General features: G+C 34.6%; 3 protein-coding genes across 3 annotated transcripts in view; 1 reads left to right on the top strand and 2 right to left on the bottom strand.

Moving 5' to 3' along the window:
* The window catches only part of LOC137401984 (uncharacterized), a 28,717-nt gene extending 27,348 nt beyond the window's left edge, over positions 1–1,369 (bottom strand). Inside the window, exon 1 of the mRNA XM_068088453.1 lies at positions 1,324–1,369. The gene's annotated coding sequence lies outside the window, so the exon portion shown is untranslated. The remainder of the gene's footprint in view (positions 1–1,323) is intronic.
* Positions 703–13,709, top strand: LOC137402825 (uncharacterized). The gene is made up of 3 exons (XM_068089333.1): positions 703–850; positions 921–1,044; positions 11,402–13,709. Exons 1-3 carry the CDS (start codon positions 703–705, stop codon positions 13,707–13,709), a joined length of 2,580 nt encoding a protein of 859 aa, XP_067945434.1.
* Positions 13,710–15,727: 2,018 nt separating this feature from the next.
* On the bottom strand, positions 15,728–24,453 carry LOC137402824 (calsequestrin-1-like). The gene is made up of 2 exons (XM_068089332.1): positions 24,217–24,453; positions 15,728–15,817 (listed from the first exon to the last, which is right to left on the bottom strand). Exons 1-2 carry the CDS (start codon positions 24,451–24,453, stop codon positions 15,728–15,730), a joined length of 327 nt encoding a protein of 108 aa, XP_067945433.1.
* Between the last annotated feature and the right edge of the window lie 276 nt (positions 24,454–24,729).

Below are 24,729 nucleotides of genomic sequence, written 5' to 3'. Positions count from 1 at the left end.
CTCGACCTTTCGTCGTTCTCTTATGGCTTGATAGATCTGTCCCAGCTCGGTTCCAGACCTCTGCTGGAGAGCCCGGATCTCGTCCAGGGGTGTCTGGATGGCGGCCAGGGATGACTGCTCCGTAGGCAGGGGTCTCGCGTCCTCTGTGTTTAGTGATGGCCGCACTATATTTTGGCCATCCTCCCCAGGAAGACCAGGCTCCATTTCGACTCGAGGACCGTCGGGTCCAGTCCTTGCCCCGGAGGGTGGGAGAAGGTTATCCGATACCCGAGGGACCCCTTCACCGTATGGCGGCCGCATTGAGACCTGGCCGGCTGGTGTAGGGTTCGGGAGACCGGGTCCTGATGGGTGACTGCCGCGGCTTAGTTGGGGCCAATCATCCTTATTTAATTCAAGGGGTCCGGACGTAGGGGGAGCCGTGCGAACATCGTCAGGAGTCCCTGTACCTCGTGGCAGTTGTACCGGAAGGGCCCCGGGGGCAGCCATAGGACTCCATAGTCTTGGTTCCCATCAGCTTCTGTCGGACAACTGTAGGCTCGGCTCCTCTCTCCCTATAGCAGGCAATCTTGAGGGCGAGGGTGGTGTGACTGGCTGAGGAAGATTCAGCGAGTCGATAAACGATAAAAGTTTGTACGTATAAAAAAACTCGTAAAACATTTACAGTTGCATCATATCCATTGAGTGCATGTTCATCATCATTTCATGACTCGAATTATAGTGGACAAGTATTGTGTTGGTTCCTGCGACCAACACGTAGAGGCGACTAGGTCGGCTTACTCTACCGGTCAGCATTCGCCCTTCACAGGAGGTTGTGTGCTGGTTCCCGTGACCAACACGCGGAGGCGACTAGGTCGGCTTACTCCACCGGTCAACATTAACCACTTCACACAAGGGATTGCACGAAGGAGGTTTTGTACTAGATCGACAAGGTCGACCTAGGGTCGACGAGGTCGACGGGGTCGACAGAGGTCGACAGTGTTTTTATGAGTCTATTCCCACAGCACAGTCCATAGACCAAGTCTTTGGAGATAGCTATATGCCGTGGTAGTTCCTGCATTGCTTAATGTAGCAGAAGGAGTATGATTCAAATGCACTGCATGTGTTGAATGAATACAAAAAGCCAAGACCCTGCCTTATGTACATGAAATTATGCAAATTAGATGATAAGACCAGCCTCCCTTAGGGGCGTGGCTAACAAAAGAATAAAAGGGAACATAACTCCGGTTGGAAACTGTACAAGAGAGGATGTAAATCTTGTGTTCCATCACAGTATAATTAGTATCATAAAATTCTTTATTTGCATCACAATCATTTATGACCTACCAACAAACGAGCCGTATCAATTTTTTCGCGATACTTTTCTAATAAAATTTGTTATTAAATCGAAGGAAGTGAAGATATTAGAAAAATGTTACAAACGGATGAGACATTTCTGGTCAAACGTTCTGTGCAAGAGCTAATCTGATTGGTTCACGATGTCACTTAGAAACCGCTTTTGTAAACAAAGCCACGTGATAGCCAGATTTCCAGCCGATTTTAACAGACCCTACACAAGTCTGGAAAATCGGCCGTTAGAGTTCAAAGGGTTAATTCTACCCGCAGGCCAGCCGTTAATGATTTTATGACAGGATGAAAATTGACCCTTGCAGGCCAGTTTGGCTTGCGGGCCGGACTTAGACTTAGACATGTCTGGTGTAGAGAGTTGTCAATGATTTTCAACGTAAAACAATCAATGTCGTGTAGTGGTTTTAATTTAGGCCGTAATGTGCCACACTAAATTATGTCTACCACCTCTTTGTTGATGATATTCACAGGTAACATCCTTATTGACCACGGGTTGAAAGGTTTCTATGATATAAGTTGGGATTTCCTGTAACAAAGTTTGCAAACTTTAAAATGGCTATATCTCAAGTTTGATCAATTGTGACATTGATCATTCTTCCGTTGAGGTCTTCATATTGTAATAAGTAAATAAATAATAATATGTACCATATATCCCCACATAGAAATGAAGTTTAATTCTAAAATGTTACTAAAGTAAAGGGCCAGCTGTTACACTTATTAATCTGATTTCACTAAAGTAAAATGACATTATGGTAATTTAGTACAAGTAACTACACATCAAACCACGCTAAGCATGTGGCTGGTACCTTATACTCATAGTTTTCTATACTGAACGATGTGTTTTGCTTGAAGAAAAGCAACACCCGAGAGCTTTTTGAATAAATGCATCAAACCGGCGCAGCTCATCTTTTCTGTCCAGCTTTTGTTCTCACAATAAAAGTGTGCACTCAAATACACCGGGCAGGGTTTGGTTCGTTATAGTACATGATAACAGCAATAATAGTCAATGATCGTTCTGTCGTAACACTGACGTAGTTAGCTGGCGTTAACGTTACTCGTCATGAACGCTTGCATAGTTATGCTTATTACAGGAAATGTAACATGCTGTAGGTTTCCATAATTCTTTTTACTGATATAAAAATATAAAAATTAAAAATAAAACATGACAAAAATCATTATCATATCCATTAATTATCTTTGCATTCTTCTACTGTAACGACTGCATACGGGTATCTTACAATTTTCATGGTTGGCTTTCACAAACTCACCATTTCAGAACTATTTTTAGTTTGGCTTATAAATGATTTTTGTGTATATATGAGGATATTTGAGATAAAATTGCAGTTCTTTCTAATTGCTCTCAAGCTACACAATGACAACACATGTCTGAGGGTGCATAGAGGTTAGATGGCATTGTTAGAGCTTTTATTAACAATTATGAGATAGGTAACCAACTTCTTAGATCTGCTAGAAAGTTAACAATAATGTGTAAAATTAGATAATAGTTAAATATTATTTGGTTGTTTTCAACTAAATGTTTATCTACAATGTACACATTGTGTGTTCTTTGATTGAAGTGACCCAATATTGAGATAATACTCTGTTGATGCAAATAAAGCCCATATGGCTTGAGATAAATAAGTGTATTATTTACTAATACAATTCAGGATCATGGTTCAGCCTACAACGCTTGTCTAGGAAATATAATTCATGAATATAGTAGCTTACAACTTAAACTCTTTTGCTGCCAAATAAATTGACCATAACTTCTATACAGTGCTAAAGACTCCAGTAATTACAAACTTTAAGGACAGCCTCTAATGTTGCTGACCATTGAACGATTTGCTAGTTCTTTTAAATGTTTATAAATTATTTGAAATTATACTTCATCATCAGGGAGTCAAATGGCATTTGAGCAATAGGATGAGAAACATGTTTCTTCTTTGTAAAAAAATGAAACGGCGGCATTATAGAGTCGTTCATCGATTCTAATTATCAATTACGTTGTGAATTGTTGCTAAAATTTATTGTGACCAATTTATAATTAGTTTGATTGTAACTCTAATAAGATTTCAATTGCTATGACTCACTTTGCTGTTGAAAAAAATATGTAACAATATTTAAATGGTTTTGTAAGCATAAAACTGCATTGCCACTATATTATGAGATACAGTTACAACAACAAAAAACTCAATTTTCTTTGAAACAAACATTCCTTGAAAATGTTTATAACAATTTAATGCCTCTCCGACAGTATTAAAATGTCAAGGTAAAACAGGATGATTGACAAACACATGTGAAAGTGGAACTTTAGTGTCGCCCATTACTACATCCCTCTGTAACAGCTACAGTACGGTCACTTTACAATATATGGTAATTTTATTAGGAGTTAAAATATGTTCTATTACTATCAGTCATCAAATGCATATTATTTGTATGTGTTACTCACATTACACTTTAGGGATATATTCTGACTTTAGTATGTGTTACTCACATTACACTATAAGGATATAGTCTAATTTTAGTATGTGTTACTCACATTACACTCTAGGGGTATAGTCTAACTTTAGTATTTGTTACTCACATTACACTCTAGGGATATAGTCTGACTTTAATATGTGTTTCTCACATTTCACTCTAAGACTGTAGTCTAACTTTAGTATGGGTTACCCACATTACACTCTAGGGATATAGTCTAACTTTAGTATGCGTTACTCACATTACACTCTAGGGATATAGTCTGACTTCAGTATGTGTTATTCACATTACACTAAGGATATAGTCTAACTTTAGTATTTGTTACTCAATTACACTCTAGGGATATAGTCTGACTTTAATATGTGTTTCTCACATTACACTCTAAGGATGTAGTCTAACTTTAGTATGTGTTACTCACATTACAGTCTAGGGATATAGTCTAACTTTAGATGTACTTTTAATACACTCTTTAGTTAATGTTATTAGTATTTCTAAATAAAATGATAATACTAAATAATATCTCAAGGTGAACTGTTTATACTTGTATCTTTATGTGTCTATAAAATATATTATAGAGCAAGTGGTTACTGACTGATAGTTTACTCACTTACTACAAACGAAAGCATCATGTTACTATTGTGTCTGTTTGACAGGTGATGTGGAAGGAGAAAAAAATCATCCTAAATTTTCTTACATCAAGGATGATGACGATATAATAAACAGGTGTACATAAACAAAAACACTCTCTCTGGGTGGCTGCTATGAATGAGAGGCTACGTAAGATGGATATTCAGTAAGATAGGACTAATTTTTGACCTCTATGATGATTTTCTTATTATCATCAGTAGTTTTATAGAATCTCTCTTAATTATAAGTTTTTCATTAGCTCATTTTAACCATTTCAACTTGCTACAGTTGTTAAAAATGATTTATTACCTCCTTTCATTTGTGTGAGCTTTCTTACTCCAAGAATAAAATTGTATAAGTACATTTGATTCACCTTCATTACTTGGCTACACCTGACAACTTATAAGTACAAGTAACACTGTTGGCTTATTAATAACACTCTAATTAGTATTGTTGTATGGAGATACTGCGAAAACAAGATACCAACAGGGAATGTAGCCAGACCACAAGATAAGCATATAATACCTACAAGCAGCAAGACGCCTAAAAGAAATCAGATGATTCGATAATTGGAAACGCCAAAAGAAAATTACGAACTTCAGAATTGGAAAAAATCAATCATAAAAACTGCGTCAACACCAGATGGAGAACATGCCAAAGGGAAATTGAAGCAATAAAACCTATCAACCACCATCACCAGAAAACCACCAGAGAAACATTAGAGACGAATCAAATGAGTCACATACAGGTTTGCCACTCCTGTCAAACATGACCTAAATACTAGGAGTAATTAAGTCACGAGCTCCACCCTACATGTCAACATCACGTGCACCAGCTGAAGACTTACGCAAACAATTTATTTTCACACGCCTGACATGAAGCATCAAACCTTAACACTCAACCTACACTCACAGGCTAGCCATCCCACATGCCTGACATCTATAAAAGGGAACAGCTCCAATGTGTCAGAGGCTCTAGCTTGAGCTCTGGTTCTGGCTCTCTCTCTCTCTCTCTCTCTCTCTACCTCTACCTCTCCCTCCCCCCTCTCTCTCTTCCTGGGGGCCTCTTCGGACGCTTTCCCATCTGCCTGCTGAAAAGCCTCTCGCTTTTTCTACCAATGGAGCCTCCTTCTCCTTCATCAGCTGAGCCTCTTCTACTCCACTATCTCAACTGCTGCCGCTCTTTACATATACCTCTCACAATTTTCGTTTAACTGTCAAAACTCACAGTTGTACAGGACTGATCAACAAGCGTAGACAACCGTTCAAGTAAGGATGTAATTTTTATTAGTTCTTCTGAATGTTTGTCATTAATATTATTGTTTTAGAATTTTGTTAGTTGTGTATTTCATTGTTTGACTTACAGAATAAAGAAGTAAGTTTGACTGGTAAATATCAGCATTACTTACAATAGCTTAACATCTTTACTATACCTAAACCAGTAATACTTAAATTAGTTCTCACAAGCTAAGCAAAAGTGCACAAACTAAACATAGTCAAAATAGAATAATATAACAAGCAAATTTAACACTGATGCTGTGTGTGAATTTGGATGAATCATGCATAACATAATTTCTCCACAACCACACATAACAGTATCACTGTCTATTGATAAAGTAGTTCCAGTGAATTACCATGAGTATACCGTTAGTTTAACAGGTTTTATAACATGTTTACAGTCATCATTGATTTATTCACCTGATGAGAATTTGCTAATATCTGTCACAGAATGTAAATGTAGGTCAATTTTACCAATTGTGTTACACATTACATAGATTAATCTGGTAATATTTTAGCAGAAATGACTTATGTAACTTATAAAAAATTTTCAGCAGTTGTGTGAAGATGCTAAACTAATCAGATTTCATTGGAATTTTCTTAAACAACAAGCGCAAATCTTTCAGTAACTAGTCTCGTTAAGTATTTCATTCAAATATTCGATGAACCAAACTTGATAAAGTAAAAATGATTTACTTGCACAGCTCAAAGAGATATCAGAAATGATATTCACCGTCACAAAAACTGACAAAAGTGTTGCAAAAGGAGAGGTTTCTTAAACTATAATAAGAGTTTAATTTAAAATTGTTACAAGCAAGGCTTACTACAATAAGTTTTCAGATTTGAGAAATTTGAGAGCTAAACCATAGAGCTGACAAAGGTTTTATAATGATCCTTTTGCGGAGTATGTCAAGAGTCCATTATCGTCCTTCTTTATAAAAAGGTAGCGTGGCTGTTGGTTTTTCATACTAAGCAATTGTTGATACAAGAAACAAGACAAAATATTATAGGTAACTTAGTAAATTTTCTATTTTGAACAGCTCATGTTTCAATGAATACATGTATATTATAATTGATTAATACACCTTCATTAAAATATTGAACAACTCTTGTTTCAATGAATACATGTTTATTATAATTGATTAATACACCTTCACTAAAGTATTAAGAGTTTTAGACAAAATTTTAGTAAAAAGCCTGTAACTTTTTATGTATAATTCCTAAAAAGAGTTTTACCATGAGTTTTTGTATCCTTTTCTTCCCTTTTTGGCTTTTTTATTCATGAGCTTTATTCTATCTTTCTATATTTTACCATACAACATACTTATCACATGCACCATTTACAAGCAGTTTTCTTTTAAATGTCAAAAAAAGAGAAAAACAGAGAGAGTGATAGAGAAAAAAGGACAAGAAAAGAGAGAAAAATAGAATAATAAAAAATGAAATAGTTGAAAACAATAAAAATAGAAAATGAGAGCAAAAGAAGCGGCTAAGAAATAAGAAAACAGAGAAACAGAAGGAAAAATAGAAAGCAAAGAAGGAGAGCAAAAGTCAGAGGAAAGGAGCAAAAACAAAAGAGAGGGCCTAATGGAGACAGTGAGTTCAAAATGAGTAGGAAGGTGGAAGAAGGATGAGACAGAGAGAAAAAAAGGAATGTAAAAAGGAAAATAGAGATAAAAAGATAAAAAAGCCTGACTAACAACTTTACTGAGATGTTCGGAATGTTACACAAAAATGACCAATTACAGTAAATGTTTTAATTATTATTTTCTGCAAACATTATCTGGTGATTATTACTGTATAATGTTACAACAATCTTGATGAATAGTCCAACAGAATGCTGTGCAAAAATTTTGCTGCAACATCCTATAAAATATTACGTCTATAAACTCTGCTAACATTATCATAACAATGTTAGACAACATTGTTATTGAATGTTCTAGCAATGTTCCATAAATGTTGTTTTGGTATATTTGAGCATAAATTTTCAGATAGAAGTTACATAAAATATAACTCGAACATTATAATATAACATATTTTTACTCTCAAATGAACGTTCAGGCAATTTTGCTGCAAAGTTACTTTGAAATGTTGGAGTATAAACAACTAAATAACATAGGCTTACATTTTGAAGTTAACAATCTGGTACGACATTATGTGCCCCTTTAGATGAACATTCTAGCGATGTTACAGAAAAATTATTTTAAACTTTTAAATATAGTAAATGTAACGCCGATGTAAATATCCATCTTACGCTGACTTGAAATGTAAAGGGAAACTTGAAGTACAACATTGTTGATACTCTGTATTGAATATTACAACAATTTTCTGACAATGGCTGTCTTATAATCCTTTAAATTGTAATTGTAATATATTGCTCTTGCTACTTAGGGGGCTCTTTGAACATTTTTTTTAATAGCCTAATGAATAAATTATATTTTAAATTTTTTTTACAAAAAGTGTGGTCTATTTTTCTGAAGTTGTTTCACTTTGATAATAAAAAACTTATTGAAAACTAGATGAAACTTGAAAATTAAAATGTTTTCGTTCTTTTACTACAAATTTAGCAACACTCGAAATTAGACAACTTATTTTAAGTTTTAAAGATTTATGTGAAAAACTAAAAACCTTTCAATTTTATTTTTCACACTCAGTTGTGAATTGGAGCGGATGCAACATAACATTGGGCTTATTATGCCGTACAATTATGATAAACACTTTTCCAGCAAGTCTTTGATTGTGCTTTATGCAACTTATATTGTCATTTTATTATGCTACCATTTGTGCATTCACCAACAGTGTTGCATAATATATGCTCTGAATAAGTTATGCTTGTTACATTGTATTTTTGTGTCCGATTGGTTCAAATAAAACTTTACGAAACACCGTCAGAATGATGGACAGCTTCTAGACATTTACAACCTACTGAATTATGTTCTGCATATAACACATTCCTGAGATTTTAGCTAATACCCTTGAAGCAAGGAATGTTTGTAGAATATTATTTGAAATTCTTCAAAAACAATAGAAAAATTTTATGAGAAAATACGCTGAGAGTTTCAGCAAGGTATCTCCCACAATCTTGCTAGGAAGATTAAAATATTGCCAACACATTATTTTGCAACAACCTTGCAATGAAACCTTTCTGAGATTTTTTAAAACATTATTCAAACATTTTGAGAATATAAAATTCTTAGTTCGGAAGGGAGATAGCAAACAAGAAGAAAGAGAGCTATTTTAATATAGTTTATCCTTTATCAAACAGTATAAAAATTTACTATCATAAGAAATTGTCAGATATTTTGATAACAGAAGTGTGATGTGCAATGCATGTTTTATACAGTTAAATTAAGAAACTTAGAATTTACATTCCTGCACTGCTTCCTGTTTAAAAACTTTGCCAATATATATATACTAACTGTGCCACCCGGCATTGCCCGTGTAATAGACGAGTCTTTGGACAGAAAATTGATTTGTATTTAACATATAACAACATTTGCCATTCTAACTTTCAAACTACATATCATGAAAGAAGTGTGTCGTGTAGTTGAAATGAATTAAGAGAGAAATAAAAACAAATGTAAAGGTTTTAAAACTTTGTCAAACAACTGTACCATTCAAGCTAGTGGCCTGGCATATTGCCAATGGAAACTCCACTAAGCTAGTTAATAAGGTTAGGTTTCCAATGACAGTAAGAATTTCATGAATTTTCATGAAATTGAGTCGTTATTGTTGTCAAACTCAGCTGTTCTAATAGTAGCTATAGCCGGATTTCCAACAGACAGACGAATTTCCAACACACAGACTTTGAGAAGTATATATATACATATATATTTCTGAAAGTATGTCCATGTGTACATTATGTCGTATGTCTGTTTACATTCCGACTATAGCTATTATTAGAATAACTGTAGCTGGACAACAATGCTGACACAATGTCATGGAGTAACGTCATTGGAAGCCTAGCAGCTTACTGCAATTGTTCATTGGCAATGTGCCAGGCTAACAGCTTGAAAGTTACAGCTGTTTGACAAAGTTTTAAAACCTTTACAGTTGTTTGCATTTTTCTCCTAATTTATTTAAACTAAACAAATCACTTCTCTCATGATATGTAGTTTGAAAGTTAGAATAGTAAATGTTGTTATATGTTAAATACAAATAAATTTTCTGTCGAGACTTTTATCACCCGGGCAACGCAGGGTAGCACAGCTAGTCAGATTATGAAGTGCTTCAGTCATCTATACATAAGTTGGTCTGAACTTACAGTTGATTATAATTATCTTGTCCTTCTTTCTCTGTAGCTGAAAACACTTTCAGTCATACAGTCGGTGCTGGATCCAAAGGTTTACTATTAGAAATGATTTTCAACCAAGCTCAAGGTAACTAAGGTCCATTCTGATTCCATTTCGCTATACTGAAGATCTCAGTTTTTTCCTATATATCTATCCTAGTTAAAAAGTTACATATCTTTATTCAAACTAACATAGAGGTTGCCGACTCAAGTCAAGAGCATCTTAACAGAAACTAATTGGTAATGAATTGTATAAGCTAATTCAACAAACACATTGTAGTAACCATCATAGGCATCAAAATGAATTGAGCAGTTTTAGTTCGAATTGAAAAGATTCATTAAGGTCAAAGTAACTAAACATAGAAAAGTTCATGGAATACTGTAAGCAACAGGTTCTAGCAAACAGAATGGTTACCAAATCTAGTTTACACTTTACTGGTTAAGTTTCCTTCGATTAAACTATCTGTATAACACTATTTTACAGTCTACCATGTTATTATTTCTTACAGGTAAAACTTTAAAACTGCTTCCAAAAGACCAGAGCTACATGAAAACTGTTATTATCCCTCTCTGGCTTCGTGCCAGTTCACTAATATATATTTTACACAGAAATATATCAGTTTAATTACTTAAAACTAGTGTATTTTGCAAAGATACGGGTTTGAGGTTTTGTGATTTGAATTTGACCACATAAAACATTCTCACTAAGTATTTGAACTATTGGTACAACTAAATCAGCTGGTATATTTTTACAAGGTTTAACTATCACTAATTAACTACCATAGTTAGCTAAATATTTTAAAGTTACCAAATTTTGCAGTTCGGCAGTTTTAAGTGTTACTCACACTAAAAACTAATGTCTGTTCTGATAACTTGTGGCCTGGCTCTAAACTTTTAGGCCTTGCTGAATAAAGTTTATTCTACGTGTTTTGAGTAGACAAATTCTAGTGGTAACTTACAATACAAAGGATACATTAGACTTGTAGATGAGTATTCAATTCAATGGGATCAATTATTTAAGTAGTAGCTATGTAAATTAAACAAAGAAAATTTTCAATTTCTTACAAAAAAAACTAGGTATCATAGTAAATAGTTCTATCAAGTTTTTGAAGTTATGAATTCGGATTATTGCAGTCAGAACAAAAACTCACAAAACTTTGTGTTATTATTTATCAAACGTACAAAGAAACATGAATTGAATGTAAAATGGGTCATCTTGACTAAAAAAGATCAGGCATTAAAAATGTATCACCCACAATACAAATAAAATGACAAGGTGAATGCTTAAAGCCAAAAACTAAACAAAAGCAAATTGTTCCTAGCATTTAAATATATACACCATGTATAGAAAAAAATATTAAAATGAGATAATTGGTTATTGCAGTAAAAAGAAAAAGACTACTGATCTTTCTAGAGAAATATTTCAAGCAAACATCAAAGTGAAGAGCAAAGTTGAGACTGGCGCTGGCTGTCAACACAACATCAAAGTGAAGAGCAAAGTTGAGACTGGCGCTTGCTGTCAACACAACATGAAAGTGAAGAGCAATGTTGAGACTGGCGCTTGCTGTCAACACAACATGAAAGTGAAGAGCAAAGTTGAGACTGGCGCTTGCTGTCAACACAACATGAAAGTGAAGAGCAATGTTGAGACTGGCGCTGGCTGTCAACACAACATGAAAGTGAAGAGCAAAGTTGAGACTGGCGCTTGCTGTCAACACAACATGAAAGTGAAGAGCAAAGTTGAGACTGGCGCTTGCTGTCAACACAACATGAAAGTGAAGAGCAAAGTTGAGACTGGCGCTTGCTGTCAACACAACATGAAAGTGAAGAGCAAAGTTGAGGCTGGCGCTTGCTGTCAACACAACATGAAAGTGAAGAGCAAAGTTGAGACTGGCGCTTGCTGTCAACACAACATGAAAGTGAAGAGCAAAGTTGAGACTGGCGCTGGCTGTCAACACAACATGAAAGTGAAGAGCAAAGTTGAGACTGGCGCTGGCTGTCAACACAACATGAAAGTGAAGAGCAAAGTTGAGACTGGCGCTGGCTGTCAACACAACATGAAAGTGAAGAGCAAAGTTGAGACTGGCGCTTGCTGTCAACACAACATGAAAGTGAAGAGCAAAGTTGAGACTGGCGCTGGCTGTCAACACAACATGAAAGTGAAGAGCAAAGTTGAGACTGGCGCTTGGTGTCAACACAACATGAAAGTGAAGAGCAAAGTTGAGACTGGCGCTTGCTGTCAACACAACATGAAAGTGAAGAGCAAAGTTGAGACTGGCGCTTGCTGTCAACGCAACATGAAAGTGAAGAGCAAAGTTGAGACTGGCGCTTGGTGTCAACGCAACATGAAAGTGAAGAGCAAAGTTGAGACTGGCGCTGGCTGTCAACGCAACATGAAAGTGAAAAGCAAAGTTGAGACTGGCGCTTTCTGTCAACACAACATGAAAGTGGAGAGCAAAGTTGAGACTGGCGCTTGCTGTCAACGCAACATGAAAGTGAAGAGCAAAGTTGAGACTGGCGCTTGCTGTCAACACAACATGAAAGTGAAGAGCAAAGTTGAGACTGGCGCTTGGTGTCAACACAACATGAAAGTGAAGAGCAAAGTTGAGACTGGCGCTTGCTGTCAACACAACATGAAAGTGAAGAGCAAAGTTGAGACTGGCGCTTGCTGTCAACGCAACATGAAAGTGAAGAGCAAAGTTGAGACTGGCGCTTGGTGTCAACGCAACATGAAAGTGAAGAGCAAAGTTGAGACTGGCGCTTGCTGTCAACACAACATGAAAGTGAAGAGCAAAGTTGAGACTGGCGCTTGCTGTCAACACAACATCAAAGTGAAGAGCAAAGTTGCGACTGGCGCTTGCTGTCAACGCAACATGAAAGTGAAGAGCAAAGTTGAGACTGGCGCTGGCTGTCAACACAACATGAAAGTGAAGAGCAAAGTTGAAACTGGCGCTTGCTGTCAACGCAACATCAAAGTGGAGAGCAAAGTTGAGACTGGCGCTTGCTGTCAACGCAACATGAAAGTGGAGAGCAAAGTTGAGACTGGCGCTTGCTGTCAACGCAACATGAAAGTGAAGAGCAAAGTTGAGACTGGCGCTTGCTGTCAACACAACATGAAAGTGAAGAGCAAAGCTGAGACTGGCGCTTGCTGTCAACACAACATGAAAGTGAAGAGCAAAGTTGAGACTGGCGCTGGCTGTCAACACAACATGAAAGTGAAGAGCAAAGTTGAGACTGGCGCTGGCTGTCAACACAACATCAAAGTGAAGAGCAAAGTTGAGACTGGCGCTGGCTGTCAACACAACATGAAAGTGAAGAGCAAAGTTGAGACTGGCGCTGGCTGTCAACGCAACATGAAAGTGAAGAGCAAAGTTGAGACTGGCGCTGGCTGTCAACGCAACATGAAAGTGAAGAGCAAAGTTGAGACTGGCGCTTGCTGTCAACACAACATGAAAGTGAAGAGCAAAGTTGAGACTGGCGCTGGCTGTCAACACAACATCAAAGTGAAGAGCAAAGTTGAGACTGGCGCTTGCTGTCAACACAACATGAAAGTGAAGAGCAAAGTTGAGACTGGCGCTGGCTGTCAACACAACATCAAAGTGAAGAGCAAAGTTGAGACTGGCGCTTGCTGTCAACACAACATGAAAGATTTCAAGCTACTTTACAATATATTGTTCCTTTTTCTATGCTAATGTTGTTTTGTATTAAACATGTTTATTTATTTACAAAACAAATTACGTGAAAAATTGGAAGTATAATTATTCTTTCAAATAATTTTAGTAAAAATTGATGCATACTCGTAGTTAGAGCCAGCTGAGAGCAAAATAGTTTGAATGATCGTTTTTTAGGTTGGCACAGTTAATGAAAGCATAAAGAACTGTACTAAATAATTGTTTAATATGGAAACCGTCTTTAAAAAAGTTAAAAACGCAGAGATAACTGCTTTCCAAACCTCACAAAAGAGCAATGCTGTTTGAGAGAAAAGAAGTGTTTGCTGCATATAGTGTTCATGTTTCGAAATCCACAAAATCCTCTGCTGCAGCTTTTAAGATATAACCAACATAATTATATAACTTTTAAGGTATAACCAACATTCAATTTCTGTTAATCTTTATTATTATTTGACAACAATAAAAATGTGTACAAGTGTTAATCTTAAGTTTGTTTATCACAACTAAGTTACTGCTTTTATTTTCTACTGCTAGCAATATAATTACATATTTAAGTGTTGATATTTTCTGCCTTGAGAATAAAGAGCACATATAGATAAACATATGTGTGCATGACAAAACATTTAAAAGATGCAAAAATAGCTATTGTTAGCTTAGTTAGGTAAAATTAGGTTTGTTAAAAAAACTCCTCAGTAATAAATTTTAATTAGGACTGATATTGTAACTTATCTTTTACTATAATTACATTCTAGCCCAATAACAATCTATCGGCATCCATAATATTGTTTCCTATTAAAATCATTCATAATCGTTAGCATTAAATTTATATGCTTGTTTGGTGGACGCCAGGCAATGATATTTTCAATTCTTGTAAATATTTTTAGGTCTGTAAAAAATATGGTCTCTGATACATCGGTGAAGTTAAATGAGGGAGCGCGCTGATTGTCATTTACTCCACTAACATACAAAAACAAACCACACTTCTATTGCATAAATTCTGGATTTTAAACACTAGCAACCCTAACTCAAGACATGCAGTTATGCCTTTGATTCATTGAAATGGTTGCATGAAAGTTCTTTGACCTTGCGAATTACCCTCAAAACAAAACTTATGTGGCAACCTCCTAGCTCAAGAACTAAACCGTTTCAGCCATAGATATATAAACCTAAATTGGCCAAAACTAGCTATTTCCATAGGTTGCCTTGTCAGACTTAATTAGCATGACATAACGTCATTGTATTGTACCTCATGCTTGACTGCACTGGTGTTAACAATGGGGCTAATGAGGAGAAGGTGACAAAATCACATTTGTTTTCACGTAAAACCTTCTTGGATACATAATCCAGTAAACTAAAGCAATTATGTGATAATATCTGATAACCACCATAGATTAAAACTATAAAAGCTATGAATTGTTGCACACAAATCATGAGCCATCAGGGCTTTATTTGCCACCCTCTCCTATCCCCATTCTCTCTTTTCCCTTTCTCCAAAGAAGAAGTGAGAAGGGGAAAAGAAAAAAGGGGGAGAGGGGGGCTAATAGCCTATCCACTCAAAGAGCCAGACCCTGGCTAGGTAAATAGACTAATATCATGCTGAACTAAACATGACTAAATATGATGAGTATGCAAGTATGGCTTAAGTAAAAAATGAGACAGAATGATTATTTTACAGCTGGCTATGTAGCTGGCTAAGTCACCAAAGCTGAAGTGTAATGATTGTATCACCAGCATCGTGGATGTTACCAACTATGATGTAAACCAAGCAGCGAGTTTCCTAATCACAGTTAAGAATCGTCGTGGCTTGACTTTGTCTTTGCTTGTAGTGATTGAGGTTTGCAACCACAGTGAGAAAGCAACAAAATTGTTGCTTAGTAGTGCTAGATTGGTGAAAAACTTTTTCATGCTAGCACTAATTGCTACCATGGAGAAGTTGCTGACGTTCAAAATTATGCTATTGTTTAAGTGTAATCATCAAGCTAGTAGCCTAGCTTGTGAGATAGCAAAGAGATTTATTTCGATTAGAGCACATTATGAAGCTAAGAATAGAGCTGGCATAGGTTGCTCATCTGGTTTTGACCCACTGGGTCAGAGGTGCGCGGGTTGGGCCACCTGACCCTCGGGTCTTCCTAAACAAAGACACGGGTAGGTTTATGGCTGAACAACAGCGGTTGTATATTGCTTTTTAAGTGCGATTGAAATGGAGTCGCATATAGTCCTAGCACGGAAGGACCAGGCGAAATAAAACAAAGTGAGCCAAGACTATATTTTTACGTCTGCGACAATAGTCTTTGGACTATAGGTTTCACAACATTTTTCGGCAAGAAATAATCAACATGTCAGTGGTCTGGGAGTTCATGAAGATGCCAGTCACAAAAGGAAAATACCAAGTTATTTGTACAATATGCAAAAGCAAGTTAAAGGTTGACTTCCAACAAAACTCACATTACAGTTATTTGGTATCATATAAAATTCACCATGTCTTACTCTGTTGTGTTGTAGGTGTGAAATATATAGGAATGTGATTACAAGCTCTTAAAAGCTAAAAAAACGAACAGCCAATCGCAGCCACACGAGACCGCCATAGTTTGGATTCGCTTTCCAAAACGGCTCAAATGGGAGGTAGTTGTTACAGGATGGTTTCTGTTTACACTTTCATGCAATTTCATTGGTCAAAATATTTTCACAAATATACTTAACGCACTCAATAAAACCATGTCTATTGTTCTTACGCGTCTGTTTTATCGTCATTGTAATGCTGTCACTTTTAGCACTGATATCTTATAACTTACCGTAAAAACTCGTTAAACTTTTTAACCTTAACTCGAAGGAGTACATATCATTGTCTGATAATCATGACGAGCCTGTTGATCACCTGAGATAATCAAAAAGTGCTGCAAAAATTATTTGATTACGTGATCAGATTACGACTTGATGATTGAATAATGCGGAAACAAAACTGTAAAGTAGCGAGCTTCTATATTTGATACCAGGTATTCGGTAAAACCCAGAGTGTTTGTCATAAACTAGTGCTGCAATAAGTTTTATATTGAGCTTTTTAGGGGCTTTTCAATTCACGTGAGAACATCACGTGACAAGACGATAACCAAACTGTAATGACTACGTCAGAGAAATAAACAGATTCCAATCTACGGCGGCTTTTCGTTTTTGAGCTTTTAAGAGCTTGTAATCACATTTCCACATATTTGACACTTACAACACAACAAAGTAAGACATGGTGAATCTTTTGATGCCAAATAACTGTAATGTAAATTTTCTTGCAAATCAACATTTAGGCTACAAAGAAGGGTCCACCTCAATACTATTGAGGCATTTACGAGGGCATCATGAGGAACTTGAAAGCGCGTCTAAGAACCTTCAATCTAGCAAATTTATTTTATTTTCAGTTTTTTTCACTAATACCAAAAGTTTTAGACAAGTGATGGATTTCTGCTTTCTACTACGCTGGGTTATCTATTTCTATATTTGTAAAGTATTTCTTAACTAATTTCTTGTTGATTATAATAGCAGTTGAAAGTAAAATCTGTAATAAAAACACTAGCCAAATCATGCCAATAATCTATCACCCATTGAATAGCATTGATCCACCAATGTCTAGCCATAAATTGCAGATTGCATCTACAAACCAAGCCATACAATATAATGATTGGTGTGATAATGGTTTCTTTTATCTTAGTTTAATGATGTCACAAGACTCACAACATTAGGCTGTAATAGAACTATCTCTTAACCTTAAATGAATAAAAAATTGCGCTTGCTGACCCGGTCCGACCCGATCTTGGCCCTCATTGCTGACTCTGTGTCTGGTCCGACCCTGCATTCCTTCGTCTCATTCCAGCTCTAGCTAAGAAGACCATTGATTCCATTTCCCTGATCAGATCAAAACTTCGCAGGCTCATCATAGTTAGTCATGTTTAATTCAACATGATATTAGTCATTACCTAGCCAGGGCCTGGCTCTTTGGGTGGGTGGGCTATTTGCCCCCCTCGTCTCCTTTCCCCCTTCTCTCTTTTCCCCTTCTCACTTCTTCTTTGGAGAAGGGGGGAAAGAGAGAATGGGGATAGGAGAGGGTAGCAAATGAAGCCCTGATGGCTCATGACTTGTGTGCAATATTTCATAGCTTTTATACTTTTAATCTATGGTGATTATCCGAAATTATCACAGAATTACTTTAGTTTACTGGATAATGTATACAAGAAGGTTTTTATGTGACAATAAATGTGATTACGTCACCTTCTTTTCATTAGCTCCGTTGTTAACAACAGTGCAGTCAAGCATGAGGTACAATGCAATGACGTTACGTCATGCTATTTAAGTCTGACAGGCTTTTTCCCTATTGGCCAATCTAGGTTTATATGTCTATGGTTTCAGCAAAGTTCACAATGCTCTATTTCTAATAAAGACAGAATTTTTCAAAGAACATGCAGTCACAAAATATTAAGTATAATATTCTACTATTTAAGTAGTTGGAAAAAATGAGTCAAATAAAAATCATTAAAACAAGAGAAAAAGTTAATAGACTAAATATGATCCAAAATTTGAAGACATAAGTTTAAAAATAGTCTTTAACTCCCAAATTGTAAGACTCAACAACTGCCTTACATTATATTGTAAAATAGCTCAACTTGCCTTGCTCTGTCTAGATCCAGTGACTGAAAGCTGAGCTTACATGTAAGAGAATGTTGCAGTATTAGTTGTTTTTACTAGTTACAGAAGGTAAAAATTAGTCAGTGCATCATTGGCTAAAAGAATTGTAGCATACGAAAGATTACAAGATGTTATGAGGTATCTTGCGGAAAAATTATGAATATTAAAATTTCACAAATAGTGACTTTTCTTGTCTATATATATATATATATATATATATATATATATATATATATATATATATATATATTTATATATATATATAGATATATATATATATAAATATATTTATATATATATATATATATATATATATATATATATATATATATATGTACATATATACATATCTGATCTTGAAAATTTTGTAACTATGATTATGATTATTTATGATTTAACGCTTTTGTGATTATCTAACCAGCTTCGCCGGAAAACTCTGCTTGATTGAATTTAACCATTGCTTGATACGATATTATTTGTTCTGCTAATAGTGGTTGAAATTAATATTGTTACTTTGATTAAGCGTTGTAGTCTTGAGAAAAAAAAACACATGTTATATATTCATAATGTAACATGTTTAGGAATAAAGAACCACAGACTATATAGACTATTAGAGGTTATGGTCACTGGAAATAATGGATACCGCATAGACGTCTAGTAGTCATGTGACTCCCTTTAGTATATAGTGACTGGAGAGGAGGCTGATCTTTTTTTGTGATCTTGTGTTTACCGTGAATGACTAATTGTTCCCTTGAGCATTCTAACAGAATGAAAACTTGGCTATGCATGTATATAGGCTTGGGAGAATTTGATTGATGTAGACAATGAGCCTGCTACTATATATCTTTTATATAACTGCATTCTTTTTGCATCAAAACCACGGGTAACAATTTTCTTTTAGAAACTAGAAATTAAACGACTTACTTATTTTTCATTGCAGAATAAACTGGCTTAACACTATTACTCTTTTAGGCAAATAAATTAACTGTTGAGAGATACTTCATCATTTACACCGTATTAGTTTTATTAAACCCGGAGATGTTAAGAAACATTTGCATTTTCTTATTACAAAACCAGCCTTCAAAACACTGGCCCAAAATTAAAGAATCATATTCTTTCTGGCTAGATTCACTCATACCCTTTTCTTGAAAATATATTTTTTGTACATTTTTTCGGAATAATTTTATCAGGTTCGTAGTTTCTATAAAATATTTTTAGGAGTTTTGAAGTTATACCACTTGTGAATTAAAGCTCGACAAGAGGTAGAAAAAGATTTGTAGTGCCTACGACCTGAGGTATATATACAATCCAAACTTAATATACCTGTTTCTCTGCTAAGCTGATCAATCAAAAAACTAATCAAATATATCAACTTCCAATCGGAAGTACATGTAATTAAAGACTAAAGTTTATGTTATAAATGAAAGAAGAACTTTTGCATGCAGAAAAGTAGCATATCCTAATATGTTTCATGAAATAATGAGTAAAATAGACCCAAATGTTTCAACAGGATGATTGAACTGAAAGAACAGAAATAAATGTAAAATCAGACAAAAATACTTAAAAGCTTCAGCGCAGTCTTGACAAGGTTTTCCTTTCTGGCTTTTATGTGAAACCAGGAAAAATCGATGATGCCTTGAACTAAGAACTAACAAAGATGAATTATAATTGTTTAATAAACAAATCAACATTTCTCTTCAGTTCATGATCACTTAGTTTTTCATAGTTTCCTATGAAGGTGAACCTTTTGTTCAAAAGCAGCAACTGAGCTAATGAGGTGCGTGATCAAAACAAATGACTTTTAGAATTCTTACAAAATTTTCTGCAACAGTACTAGGAGGAATTAATGTGTGGCGAGATTTTACAACTAAAACTGACTTGAGTTGATTATAACTGCTGAGTGTGTTTAATCAAGACTTAGCGCTATCAGGAATTATTTATTCTACTAGGTAAAACCTATTTGAAAGTTGAAATACTGTATAAACACTCTTTCTAACAAAGTTTTAATTGGGTTACTGCTAGTTTTTGGTGTCATGTGTATTATAAGCCTCACTTAAAATAATCCCTCATAAAATATTTTAAATTTTTTGAATTGAGTCTTATATGGCCTTATAGTAAATACAAGTGCAGTTATCAAAGTTATTAATAACTTTTAAATTAAAAAGATGTTACTGCAAAGATTATCTAGAGAAGAAACATAATGGATCTGAGTGAATAACAACTTATACAAAAAAACATTAGAAAAATGAAATGCGAAAATATTTTCAGTAATAACGAAATGAAGCGAGAGATATGAAACATTTGAATCTTCATGTGGAGAGTTTGTGCATTATAAAATTTTATTTAAAAAAATAAAACTCAATAACTATTGTTTTAGTTCTTTTTGGGAATCTGGAGAGAATATGTGTCATACAAGAGAAAAAGCAAAAGAGAACAAAAGTAGGGCAAGTTTAGAGGATTAGCAGTACTAAAATCAGGTAAATTTGATTGTATATCAAGTATTCATCAAAATGGGGAAACCTGAAGTGATTCATGGTGGTATATTAGCTACGAATGAAAAGCTTTTTACTCCTGTGTAGATTCAAGATCACAAGGGATAGTGTTGGTTTGTCAATTGCTAAAGTTATTTGAGTAAGTACTTAATAAGTAAGTACTTGATAAGTAAGTACTTAACAAAATTGAAACTGTTCAGACTTTGTGTTCAAAGCTTAAAGTAATATAAATACCAATAATAATTAAAAATGGACAAAATAACAAAGCCATTTTACGGTCTTATTTGCAGGCAAAAGAACTGCAAAGCATTTTGTTGTCAGCCAAGTCTGGCTGCTCTCAGTAGTAGCAAAAGAAACCAGGAAAAGGCAGCAAGTAGGTAAAATCTCTAGCATAAGGTGCTTTAAACCCAATTTATCAAAGGAGGGATAATGAATTGAATCTTTGAGCTATGCTAATTGAAGGCATCAAACTAACCACATGGGTGGAAACTATGAGAGTAGTTACCTAAGTTGAACAAATCAGCTAATTCCTGGTAGAAACTTTGAGCAAGAGAATGCATGAAAAGTTGGTTTTGGAAAAAGGTGAAAAAGAAGATGTAAAAGAATTGCGAGTGAAATCTGAACAACAAATAGCGAGACTGAGAGTTAGGTAGCAGCAAGACAGTCATTATAAGTCAAGATATTTATAAAAGAAGATATAGTAAAAGTAAAGAAGAGTATTAAAAAATATAATATAAGTATAATTATGATAGCAAAACTGCTACTTTTCTAAAGAGGACTAATTTTAGATGGTTTGGGCCTACATTAACACTGGTGTGTGACAACTTCTATTACATGTCTACTAGTTGATCATGAAAAATTTATGATGCTTTTTTAGCATGTAGTTGTGTTGAAAGGTCAATCTCCATCTAACTTTCTTCCTCTGAGCTACCACAAGTGGTTGTAATGATACAAAAACTGGTACAATGATAGTAATATGGGTGTAAGAAAAAAAGCCATACGAGGTTCTATTACAACTCGGAAGAGATGCCATTAAAGTCACTCCATATACACCCAATAGTGGGTGAAAAGATACTCGGCCGAATGAGTAGCTAGAACAAAGAAGAAGGTAATTTACTAGTGTTATTTTGAGAAATACCTGTAATCATGAGTATATTATGCAGGTAATTGAACTGTTGGTGAGATCTTTGTAAACAGGGAAAAAAGACTCATTCTGTATAATTGGAGTTGATGGAGCTCTGGATCTATTGTTGTTTGATACAACAGCAATTTCTGAGAGTGAAAAATTAGCATTTTACATGGCCTTTCTTTAGAGTTGAAACAAAAAGCTGCCTTTCTCGTAGAAACAAGCCACCTTCAAACATATTTTTAATAAAAATTCTAAAATTAGAGTGTTAAAGGTTTAGCAAGCACAATTTAAGTAAAATTATATGACCAAAAATAATTTAGGAAATGACCAAATCCACCAAAAGAGAAACTACAGACTGTTTATTTTTATTTTTAACATCGCCTGACTATGAGGACAACAGAAAATAAACTAAAAATAAACTATCAGGTTTGGGTCTTTCAAAGTTTAGCGCAAGTGAGACAAAAATTTAATTAAATTAAGTGAAACTGCTTTATTTGCCATCAAAAAATATTGGTAAACTAATTTATCGATTATTTACATGCCATGATTAGAGTAACTCAGCCAAATTATTTTACTGATAATTCTAGCAATTATTATATTAAGCAAATATTACTTAAAATATCATAGTTTTTTCTTCCCATAGCAATACATACCAAAAGCCTGGCATTTTTATCAAGCACTGAGAGTCTTTCAACATTAGTTAGTTCATGATTTGTATATCATTCACTTGATCATAGGATGGACCACTTTTACCAAAACTAACACTATTTGACATGTTTAGGTATTTAGCTATTTGATAGTGATATAATTTGTAGACCCTGCGTAGACACAGTAATGCTCAAGTAAACTACAATATTTAAAGTTTGTCTTTTTTAAATCAGTTGACAAGAACTTTAACTATCTTGATTGAGAATTCTAAACTTTGGTTACAACGAATCATGTGCAAATCATCTGATGTTCAATAATTAAATTGAATATAAAAAACCTTAATTACTTTAAAGGAAAATAGCTAGTTCTTAATAGCATCTCATTTTATCCTCACTCTTTAATTTAAAAGATCCTTCAGTTTAGTTGTTGTTTACCAAATTATAAAACATATGAGTATTCATCAGGCTAAAAATCTACATCTGTATGAGGTTTTTTCACATGTTTCCTGAACACTTTGTATCTTAGAACTTATTTTCTTTGGTCAACTTCTAAAAGATTTATCGAAATTGGATTGAGATTGCAACTTTGGTTGTAAAGAAAAAGTGAAGCATCTGATACTTATTAATTGAACTGAATGTTAAAAACTTTGGTTGATTTAAATTGAACTAGTTTATTGTCTTAAGAGCATATCAGTTTGTTTTGACAATTCAGTTTATGCAGTCTTGTGATTGAGTAGTTACATAACGTAAAATTACTTCTCAGGCACAAACATGACTTGTGGGTGGTTAGTTTTAAAATGTACAACCAGTTTTTCAAAGGTTACAAACTCCTTAAAGCAACCTTGCACTAAGCACCAGTAAACTTCACAGTTAGGATTAGGGCATTGTCCATTTAATTTTAAACCAACCCTTTTTTTGCCACCACACGCAATGCATTCGTTTGGGAATTTTTTACAATGCCTGTTTCTGTGTTCGAGAAAATGATTCCATTTCTTCACACTTGATAAACAGTTTTTACGAAGACAGAGGTAGTTCGCACAGGTTGAACAATTAATATACCTCCACTTGAGATTACATGCAGTATAATTTCTACAACTAGTGCAAAACCTTAGCAGTGTTCTTGGTATTGGTGAATGTTTTAAAGAAGTTGTAGTAACTACTTCTATCTCAGTTGGAGTAACTTCTGACTGCCGAGGCTTTTTACCAGTCTGCAACATTCAATACAATCAATAATATAAAGTTTCGACTAGCTTAAGAGCATCGATTTTAACAGAAAGCAAACTAGTGTTAAACGGCAAATGTATAGTTTAAAAAGGGTTCCTATCAGTAATTCTAGTTTAGCGTTCAAGACTTTGTTACAATAATTATAATCAACTATTTTACAGCAGTTTTTAAATTTATCATTTAAATTTGTCTTACAAATCTTCTTCATACTGCCTATAGTAAAGTATGCTACTGATTTGCCTCTGTAATCATTTTTTGAGATTTTAATTAAATAAATTGAAACAGTTTGAGCTAGTCGTGATTAAGATACATAATCAACATTAAGTTACTGTATTTCTAAACTTATCTTATTAGGTTGCAATACAAACCTTGTCAGTGCTCCTTTTTGTGTCTCCATCCTCATTTTCCTCAATTTCATCAGATTCATCATCATTATCACCATCATCAGCATCATCATCAGCATCATCATCATCATTATCACCATCATTATCATCATCATCATCATTATCACCATCATCAGCATCATCATCATCACCATCATCATCATCATCATCTCCGGAATTAGACCTAACCTCTCCTTGAACCAGGTCTTCTGGCGCATTCATGCTTAGCATTGTAATCTATAAAAATACTTATTAATCTTCTTCTTTAAAAAATCTATAAAAATTACTTCTTACTGCCTAATCAGATTGAAACAGTTTATAACTTTTACGTCTCAATTTCTCAATGGTTGGACCAATAATGGTGTAAAAGTATTTGAATGATGTCTGATTTATAATATAGCTACATACTCATCTACTGTATGATATTTATTGTAATATATACATGTAGTATATATATCATATATATGTTGCAAATATATACTAATGCAAATCACCTGA

This window comes from Watersipora subatra, chromosome 8 (assembly GCF_963576615.1).
Source record: "Watersipora subatra chromosome 8, tzWatSuba1.1, whole genome shotgun sequence".
In the NCBI taxonomy this organism is placed as follows: Eukaryota; Metazoa; Bryozoa; class Gymnolaemata; order Cheilostomatida; family Watersiporidae; genus Watersipora; species Watersipora subatra.
Note: the sequence above shows the minus strand (reverse complement) of the source record. Positions and strands in the feature narration are given on the sequence as shown.

Coding starts and splice junctions, on each gene's coding strand:
- LOC137402825 (XM_068089333.1), top strand. CDS start 703: ATGACTCGAATTATAGTGGACAAGTATTGTGTTGGTTCCTGCGACCAA. Junction 851..920: donor CAACACGCGGAGGCGACTAG/GTCGGCTTACTC, acceptor GTTTTGTACTAG/ATCGACAAGGTCGACCTAGG. Junction 1,045..11,401: donor GGAGATAGCTATATGCCGTG/GTAGTTCCTGCA, acceptor TGGTTATTGCAG/TAAAAAGAAAAAGACTACTG.
- LOC137402824 (XM_068089332.1), bottom strand. CDS start 24,453: ATGAATGCGCCAGAAGACCTGGTTCAAGGAGAGGTTAGGTCTAATTCC. Junction 15,818..24,216: donor CAAAAAGGAGCACTGACAAG/GTTTGTATTGCA, acceptor GTCTTTGTTTAG/GAAGACCCGAGGGTCAGGTG.